The sequence below is a fragment of the Cryptotermes secundus genome, unplaced genomic scaffold (genome assembly GCF_002891405.2).
Source record: "Cryptotermes secundus unplaced genomic scaffold, Csec_1.0 scaffold400, whole genome shotgun sequence".
NCBI classification, from domain to species: Eukaryota; Metazoa; Arthropoda; class Insecta; order Blattodea; family Kalotermitidae; genus Cryptotermes; species Cryptotermes secundus.
In genome coordinates this window covers 2,152,829-2,163,096 of record NW_019723908.1, presented here as the reverse complement: position 1 = coordinate 2,163,096, position 10,268 = coordinate 2,152,829, and the positions used below count along the sequence as shown (strand labels likewise).

At 38.0% G+C, this 10,268-nt stretch overlaps 1 protein-coding gene across 1 annotated transcript in view; it reads left to right on the top strand.

The window, feature by feature from the left end:
* LOC111862084 overlaps positions 1-10,268 on the top strand; it is a 322,966-nt gene that overhangs the window by 309,408 nt on the left and 3,290 nt on the right. Inside the window, exons 11-17 of the mRNA XM_023847176.2 lie at positions 951-1,191; positions 3,106-3,241; positions 4,002-4,118; positions 6,094-6,255; positions 8,343-8,446; positions 9,100-9,378; positions 10,064-10,235. Coding sequence (XP_023702944.1) covers positions 951-1,191; positions 3,106-3,241; positions 4,002-4,118; positions 6,094-6,255; positions 8,343-8,446; positions 9,100-9,378; positions 10,064-10,235 — 1,211 coding nt within the window. The remainder of the gene's footprint in view (positions 1-950; positions 1,192-3,105; positions 3,242-4,001; positions 4,119-6,093; positions 6,256-8,342; positions 8,447-9,099; positions 9,379-10,063; positions 10,236-10,268) is intronic.

The following is a 10,268-nucleotide window of genomic DNA, read 5'->3' as shown; positions in this document are numbered from 1 at the left end:
TTGCCCAGGTTCCAGGAATTCGGCCAGAATAAACCCCTCTGCATCCCAGAAGACTGTGCCCATCACCTTTGCAGCTGATGGCACTGTCTTTGCCTTCTTTTTTGATGGAGAATGCAAATGGTGCCATTCTATACTCTGCTGTTTTGTTTCAGGCTCGAAATGGTGAAATCAGCTTTCACACTTGTCAAAATACAGAGCAAAAAATCATTGCCTTCGTGTTGATATCTCTGCAGCAGTTCAGGGGTGAAGGCTTTTTGCTGACCTCTGTGGTCTTCGGTCAATAACCATGGGACCCAACGAGCACAATCTTTCCTATAGCCCAAGCTTGCAATCATCTCCTGTACTGCACTGTGCCCTATTCCAAGTTTTTGGGCTATTGTGTCCACAGTCACACGCCTGTCATCATCAGTGATCTCATCTGCTCTTTCCTTGTTGCGTTCAGTTGAGGCTGTTCGAGGACGACTGCTCCGAGACTCATCTTCGATGCTGGTGTTCCCATCTTTAAAATGTTTCACCTATCTTCGAACACTGCTTGCACCCATGCACACACTTCCATAAGCACGCTGAAGTCTCTGGTGAATTTCTGCAGCGGGGATTTCCTCTTTCACAATAAATTCGATGACAGCACACTGGCAAAACGACATATCATTGTTGGCCATTTTGTTAGGAGTGATACTGGTCTCGTGATGCAAGCTATTGATGTCACAGTACACTCAAGGTTAACACAACAGATGGTTCCACCTACCACCATACTCTCTTTCATCTGCTGTTCCCAGGTTGCACGCAAAAAAATTTGCTCATGACTTTCGGTACGACCTACATATTTTTACCTCCTCTGCAACCTGGGTTCACATGATCCATGCATACAACTCAACCCACTACTACCCAAGCCTTCACCGATTAAGGTGGCAATCTGTCTTCTTCTAATTTATCTTATTTCTATGCTGCAGGTGGTGAAGTATCAAAAGTCGCCCTCTTTCACCCATCCTCTGACCACATGGACTACACATGCCCTGACTGCAGACCCTTGGTATGGCAAGGGGGTCAGGTGCCCATTGACAAGCGGGTATGCAAACTACGGGTGGTCACCATTGAGCCTGCAGCCTTTCTCAGCATTACCTGTCTGGCGCTCATCGGTATCACTCTAGCATTTGCCTTTTTGGCATTCAATCTGCACTTCCGCAAGCTCAAGTGAGACTTCTCCTACATTTATACTACTGAGACTGTCTCTCTGCAGGAACATATGAGTTTTTAAATCAGTAGTGAGGAATCCACATCCTGTAAGTCTTAATTTATTGTTAGAAGAAGGTCAGTAAAAAGGTTGGCACTAGGTCCTTGACAGCATCATCTCAGTAACTGGGTGCATCTCAGGAACATCAACTTTGAGGAAGTCATTACACTCATAAAACTGTAGATTAACAAATTTTTTAAATAATTTGTAAATATTAATATATTTGGCTTTTCATATGTGATACTAGACTGGAGGTTATGAGATGCACATCATGTATTATATAAAGCACAATAGATCACTGTAGGTCACAGTGCAAGGGCTGAGAAGGCCCATCCCTTATACATTCATTCATTCGTGTATTATACGAATAAAGTGAGAAAAATTATTAGAAGAATATGTAATCCAAGCTGCACTGTTAGAACAGTTAGGAAACTGTGTTGTAGGATGTAAATATTGAGGTGGCAGTGTCAACTGACCCCTGGTGAGCATGCAGTCCAAAGTGTGCAGTCTTAGTCTTAAATATAGGAACATCTGCTTTTAATCCCGCTCATGGCATGGATGTTTATTTAAAATTTCTTGTGTTAACCTGTGATAGTACAGGCCCAGCAGTGACATGATATGCTCTCCAAGGAAATCTGCCAGTGTTCTGAATAAGAAATCCTATGTAACCAGGAGGCTCTACACAGAGAGGCTGTAGTGTCAAGGGAGAGTAAGAAATAATACAATACCAGCATACACAAATACACACACACACAAGGCACGCACATGCATGCTCACACACAAAAATTGCATTTTGTGGGATTCATAAACGTGCTTTTCAGCAACGGAATATAAAACTTCTAAAAACACACACAATTTACCATAAAATAATAACAACAGAAATACAAAGACAAGAAGGCAAAATATACTTAAAATATACAGCATTCATATCAAGTGATATACATAAAATAGTTATATGTACAAACATCAGGAATAAAATAATGGGAGGATTTATAATTAGTAAATAGCATAATAAGAGATAAGAAGACATTAAATAATCTACATTACAACTTATATCTTTCTAGTTATGTATATGTATAACTATATGTAACACAATTGTCATAGAGTCATGATATAAGAATTCTGTTCACCTGCTTTAAGTAATGTATTGCCCAATCCTGTTCCAATAATTAAAAAAGTCAGTATGTGAATAAAACAAATTATATATTACGATTTTTTTCAACTTTCCTGTAAGCAGTATAAGTACTGCAGCATTAGATTGAGCCTTAACAACACAGATAGTGAATTTGTGGGCTGTGGGCTAGATATAACCCAGGAAGGTTACTGGAATTTTGCCTTTCACCATTTATGGAAAGACTCTTGGCCCCCCTCCTCTTCAGTGGGTTTATCGATGAGATTATGTCCATGGGAATGAAGCAGCCAGCTACTTCCATTAACTCTGAATCACTGGATCTTTATTTCCTTCTAGCATATACATTTTACTTTCATAATACTGTGCTTAAATACATATGTATCTTTTGTCATAACTATGAGGGGATAGTTATATGTAAGAGACATTAGCTAGACATATACACGTAGCTTGGATGGAGAAAACCAACGAAACCACTTGAAGACCAAGTTATAAGTAGATTTTAAGGATGTAAACTAGATCGATCAAGATCATGATCTTATTCTATAGTGGGATTTCATATTCTCCGGACAGGCTATTTTATTACCAGAGAGTTACAAGTACTTAATTAGCTAACTAACTCCTCCTCCCCCAAATTGTGTATTAATTTTTTAGAACTGATAATCTTGTAATCACATGAAACCAAGTGGGACAGACTCCCTGAAAAATCCACAGGCACTGAAGAAATATGTGTCAAAATGTGCAGATACATCAAACTGTCATCTCCACGGCTGAACAACATTGCTGTGGTGGGCTGCATTCTAGTGTACACAGCTGTCATTCTTCTTGGTCTGGACCATGCCACTCTACCAACAAACACACATTTCTCAGCTGTTTGCACAGTAAGTGCCAAGTACTCAACTAACCAACTAAATGATGCATATATATATATATATAGTTACAGACATATTAGTAATTTCAAAATAAAAATTGCAGAACTTGAGGTTCTTAAAGTGGTGGCTTTGTAGAGTTCTGTCTTCTGGGATTCAACTACTTATAGTCCATTGAAAATGAATCAGTGTGACAGAGCAGTGTGGGTTGATTTCCATTGGTCTACACAAAGTTAAGTCACAGAAGATAGAACTCTTCAAGATAAAAATTGTTTAATTGTGAAGAAGTAAATATGAAGATGTTATATTATCCTGGCCCATGGTAAAATGTTTGTAATAATTTTCTGTTTTCTTTCCATCACATACAACTCCAAACAAAAGGTGGTTTCAGCACATCATACATTTGTTATTATTTATTCATTAACACAGTTTCAGCATCTGAAATATTTAGCTTTGAATGAGATTATAAAATGTTCATGAATGTTGAATAGACAAGGATTTGGATTGTGCAGTTATTGCATATTTTATGAGATTATCAACATTCAACCAAAGAGTATCAAACTTCCCCAAGGAAACAGATAAGGAAAACAAAGAGGTAAATGAATAGGATGAAAAGCAGCAGACAATGAATTAACTTCAAAACCTGAGTCAGAATAGTTGGTAATTTGACTGAGCTTCAAACTGGGTACCTCCAATATAAAAGACTAGATTATTACTACTACACCAGCCTTCCTTGTGATTTTTATAACAAGTGTTCAATTTTATTTACCAGGCAAGGGTATACCTTCTCTCAGCTGGCTTCTCTCTGGCATTTGGCTCCATGTTCACCAAGACTTACAGAGTGCATCGCATCTTCACACGAAGCCACAGTGGAGTTGTTAAGAACAAGGTTAGCAGATTATTGGTGTATACATGCATATACAAGCATGTCCCTGTGCTGTTTTGTCTTTTCTGCTGGAAACCAGCCTTCATTGTGTAGAACATCGAACATCTTATAATATATATAAAAAAGACAGTTGTGATGTTTGCTTACTTGCACTCACAACAAGTGTTTGACAGGATGGCATTAATTGTCACATGTCCTTGATGCATCATTCAATAACACATGTATGTGATTTTACTTCTATTCTTACTAAAGGCAACAAGATTATGTATTTTTGCTTGTACTCACAGAGGATCTGGACCTTGAGAAAACATTGAAATAATGTAGTACATAGCACGGCTGATATTTTTGGTGTTTTTGTCATGTAACAAAATGTTTTGAGTGATATTTACCTGAACTCTTTGGCGTAAAGGAAAGGGATGAAAGAAAGGGAGAGAAAGGTAATATGCTGGACAAATGTAAAGGACAATAAATGAATATGGGGTAACTGAGAGAAGAGGCTAAAGGGTAGGAAGAAATGGGGTGGTGGATGTAGATACAAAAATGGCTGCTTTGTTCCACATCCATTCCAAAACACTGTAATAGTATCAATGTTTATCATTCAGTTATAATGTTTATAGTTGATACATAAAAATAAGAAAGCACAGTTGTTCCTGTGTGTAACTAATTAAGCACTACACCATGAAGACATATGAAAGAGTGGATGCATAGATCAACATATTCTTGACCTCAGCACTAGTTGTGAGTGTTCAGCTTCAGGCCTTCGTAGCTTTAGTCCTGGGGAAAGAGCACCCCTACCCATAGGATAAGAGGCTGGATGGTCCCCGTAACCTGTTCGAATGAGGTGGAGAGGAAACAAATCCTTCCATTCCTGGGATTTAAGCTCTGACCCCACACCCGTCCAGCCAGTTGCCAGTTTCTGTACCTACTGCGCTATGGTTGAATTGCTGTCTCTGCGATTTTATCTGTGATTGTCTTGTGACTGTTGTTTGACAAGTTTTATATTCAGTGCCAGCTGCACACTTATGAATACTCTGAAATGCTGATGTATGTATGTATATGCATGTAACAAAGCTAATGCATGTATGATTACTTGGGAGGTTCACCTGCACAAGCACTGCCACCCTGTGTATGCACATATTGCTGCAGTCTCTCTTTGTGCTAGAGTTTATAACTCATTGTTACAATTCAACTTTAAGTAAGTATACACTTTAATAAAAATAACAATATAGTTTCTGAAACATTAGTTATATATAAATGGCTGTGATGAATAGAATACACTTTTAGTGCTTCATTGAGATATAACAATTATGATTTAGTTATAACACTGAAATATTAAGTCAAACCTTCTTCCTGAAAATTTACAAATACGATAATTATTAATTATTAAAAAATAAATGAAGAATTCAAATTCAGATATTGGGTAAGCAGACAGGTCAGTCCTAACAATAGATGTTGTCATGTGTAGGGGAGACTATAGATGGGTTTAGATTGGTGAATGGATTTATTGATCACTTAGCCACTCACTCGTAGTTACAAGTAAGTACAGTCACTGTTTATCTCCACAATTCACAAATCACCACAGCACTCATTAAGTCTTTTCCAGCCTTCTGTGTCTCCACCAGCCATTCCCTGGCAACAGCTTCTAACAGTTGAGATTCTTCAGCTTCACGCAGGTTCTCATGAACTTCTTCCAATTGTTTTTGTGTTATTTAAATTAGAATGTCAATTAAATTAGCGAACAGAATCAAATGGAACAAAATAATAATTTTCGAATATTATATTTAAGCATTTTAGGCTTGTATTTCTAAGGCACTTCTAGATGAAATCACATCCAAATCTGTTCACAGTGAACATCTTTGAAATTAGATCACAGGTGAAATTGCATCTGAATAGGTATTTTTTTATTTCACAGGTTCCATCACTGCATGAATAATACCTATGAGTAATTTTCAGTTATCAATATGCTTCTCTGTTTTAGCTTCTTCAAGACACACAGCTGATATCATTGATCTGTGTTCTACTCTTAATTGATGGCTTGATTGTTACACTTTGGGTGATTATCGATCCAATCCAGCGCCACTTACGGAACCTAACACTGGAAATCAGCGCCTCTGATCGCAGTGTTGTCTACCAGCCCCAGGTACAATATAAGCAGCAGAAATTTTGGAATTTATCTTTTACACAGTTGGTAGGACTCCTTGATCAGAAAATTGGCCCATCACAAGGCCGCTACCTGCACATAGTATAGCACAAACACAGAAATGGGATGCTAACTTACGAGCCCAGTGTTTGAGTGTGTGAAGACAGTTCATGCCTTAGACCACACAGCCACTATAATCGGCAAAACTTGTAACAACAAACTATTATAACAGTCTCACTGATTTACATATTCTAAATAACTGAAACTACAGCAAACATAAAGTCTTCTGTATATTCATTAGCAGTTACCCAGGAATGGTTACTAACAGTGCAACTCAAAGACTGTTATCTGCCAACTATGACCTCTGACTGACTGTCAACTAACTGTTTTTTTTATTGCTAGTGGGGTGGGACTAAGCCCCTTGTACTGCGGCCACTTCTGGCCTATTGTACCAGCCCCAGATGATAGGTGAGATTGATTGTGGAGCAATTGGTGGAATGAAAATTGGCAGGGGAAAACGAAGTACTTGGAGAAAACCTGCCCAGCGTCACTTTGTCCACCATAAATCCAACTTGACCAGACCCGGGATCGAACCCGGGCCGCCATGGTGGGAAGCCAGCGACTAACCGCTTGAGCTATGGCGCGGCCAACCAACTGGCTTGACTCACTGACTGCTAAAATGATGCTAACCCTCACCGACCCAATGATTCTTGGTTCCAAATCCTATGGGACTTATGACCATATTTTATCCTCTGATGGATCTGGAAGTTTTCAGATGCCTCTCCACTAACTGGGTTGTAACAGTTGGTCCTCGTTACATGACCTCAGCTTGGACTGCCTAGAAGACACCATGTCCTCTATTTTGTGTCATTATAAATTGCAGTGGAAATGTGTTTACCATGCCGTTGCCTAGCAGTGGCAGCATCTATTCATTCCACTATTCCAGCTTCCAGCCATCTTTTCACAATATTCATGTGTTCAACGAACAAGATCAGTGGAGAGAGACCTGGGTGTAGATGACTAGTTCTGAGACGTCTGAAGTCTGTAACAGGTCACGAACACCAAATATTCACATATGAAGGGGATGGAAGATACATGTGGAACAAATGGGGGACACAAGAAATGTATACAAGCTCTTACTTAAAAAAATCTCGAGAGAAGAAGCCACTTTGGAAATCACCACACACGATACAAAATATTTTTGCACTTGACTGATACTGAAATGAATCCTTGATATTGTCATATGATAGAGTGACTACAGGTGGGGTTTGTTTTGGTAATTGGATTTATTAAGCACTTTAACACATAGCTCAAGACTACACTTTACAATCACTATCACACCCAGACTAGTGTTCTCAGTCACAATCTTCACTGCACTGCTTGATAATGGCTTTCAGAGGTAGACATTCCCCTTCCTCTGGGTTCCTAAAGTGTCACTGGCCTCAGCTACCAACTTCTGTGACTCTAAACCGATTGTCTGTCTGCTGACTCTCTCTTCACTGACTGGTAATGGCAGCTGGGCCTAGTTATGCAGCCTCAGCATGAACCACACAGAAAACATCGTTTCTAACAGCTCTTCTGTTGATGTGTGCATGTCTGTTGTGGCTATCATATGATGACTACTGAGTCGCTGCCTAGCAACGGCTGTCTTTGCTGGTTTTCAGTTCCGTCTTTCAACAGACATTTCATTTTATTTCATTTCATTTCCTTTATTTTCCATATATCCATACAGGTAACAAACCTTTGAAAATAGATATATCCAGATACATATACAAAATTACATGAGTCATATAATCAAAACATAAATAATAATATAAAGTAAAAAATGTATTAAGATAATTTAAAAGAAAACACAGTATATAATATATAAAAATAAGAACTCAAATTGGCTCAAAATGTTATCCAGTTGGAGGCTTCTGTGAACACAGTGTTGAACATTATGGTTACAAAGGGGCAGGTAGTTTCTTGATCAAGTGATTCCCTACATGGTTAAGTAAAGCAATAAAGTAAAAATGAAATATTTTAAATTATTTTTGTCACAAATGTCTTAATTGTATTTAATTAAATGAGTGGCAAAATGGTTTCAGGTGGAGGTGTGCCGTTCACAGTATACCCATGGCTGGCTGGGTGCACTCTATGGCTACAAGGGACTATTGCTTATAGTTGGAGTGTACATGGCCTGGGAAACAAGGTTAGTACACTGTACAAACTGTGATATGCTACACACAAGGAGTGCTACAGAGCACCATGAATGGATCCTCAGTGTCTGCCAGTTTCTCCTGTGTTCCTATCCTTTTCTCAATAGTTTACATTTTTGACAAATTCTAAAATGCATATTCATGTAATATATTAAGTAAAAATGAACATTGTATATGAATTTGATATTTTCATATTGGTGAATATTTAGGTTGTGGTCTTGTGGAATTTGACACACGCAGTCTGGTAAGTAGTTGACAGTTTTTTGTAGGAATGTGCTGCATCGATTTCTGGATCCTGTACCTGCTGGGTTGCAGAGTACCCTAACCCACAAAATTACAGTTTAAATCTATGTGTACTGTCTTCTAGAATGTAATGCCATGTGATATGGTAGAAGTTTACCAACATTACTCCATCCATCTTCAGGGTTGAAGAGTGAACTGAAAAAGCAAGCAAGAAATAGAGTGTGTTTACAATTGTTGTTAATTTTTTGAAAGAGATAAAATTGTTAATATGCCTGCATCTAAATACAGTGACATTAAGGCAAAGAGTGGCATGGAGAGATCATTTTGGAAATGACATACCACATTAATATCTCTGAAAAAAAGTTACTTTATAAATTAATTATATTTTTGGAATTATTTTCAGGCATGTGAAAATTCCAGCTCTCAATGACTCACAATATATTGGCATGAGTGTATACAGCGTGGTAATCACCAGTGCCATTGTTGTTGTGCTAGCTAACCTTATCTCAGAGCGGGCCACCCTGGCGTTCGTCACAATCACAACACTTATCCTGACATCCACAACTGCTACGCTCTGCCTTCTCTTCTTACCCAAGCTGCATGCCATTTTTGGGCATGCTGATGACAATGGGGACCCTATAATGCACAGCATGGGCCTCAAAATAGAGTATAACACTAGAAGGTGAGCTTTCAGACAGTTTGTAGGTGCTACAGTGTGTACAGCAGCAAGATCCAATAGTTTCCTTACCATTGGGCTGATTAAGCTTATTGAGCAGGGCCTGTTGAGTCTCCCTCCATTGCTTTGGCCAATACTGGTAAACAGGTTTTCTAATTACATCGAGTTTCAGTTGAGATTATTGTTTTTCTGTTATATATAAGTACATAACAAGGGATAATATTATGATGGATCTTGTAGAAATAGAATGGGGTACTATGGACTGGACTCATCTGACTCAGGACATACATATTATAACATTATTTTTAACATTATTCACTCTGTTCCTTCACACTACTTAATTATTATAAAATGAACAAGAAAACACAATCCAGTGTGATTCAGTACATATTTATATACTGAGTCACACCAGATGGTGTTGTCATAACCATTTTATAACTTTATAATAGCTATACTGGACACCAACATAAATGGTGTCTATATATAACAATATTTAGGCACGACAAATGCCATAAACTTAACGAACAACAATTTACTTCATTCTTTGTGTGTATTTTATAACTTAAATTTGTATTTTATTTTATTATAAATACATTTCTGTATATATCTAGGCATCCATTTAATATAGAACTTTTATTCCAATTTTAACACATTTATGAGACTTTTAATAATTCAGACGAATTAATTTTAGGTTTGTCACTGATGATCGCAGAGAACTTTATTACCGTGTTGAAGTTCAGAATCGAGTCTATCGCAGAGAAATAGCAGCATTGGACCTAGAAATTGGTCGCTTGAAACGGCAGTTAATAGAGTCACCAAATGCATCTTCAGATTCTATGTCTGAAGGAGCAGCTTCAAAGAAGGTGAGTCATGTAATTATGTCTGTAATTCCCCCA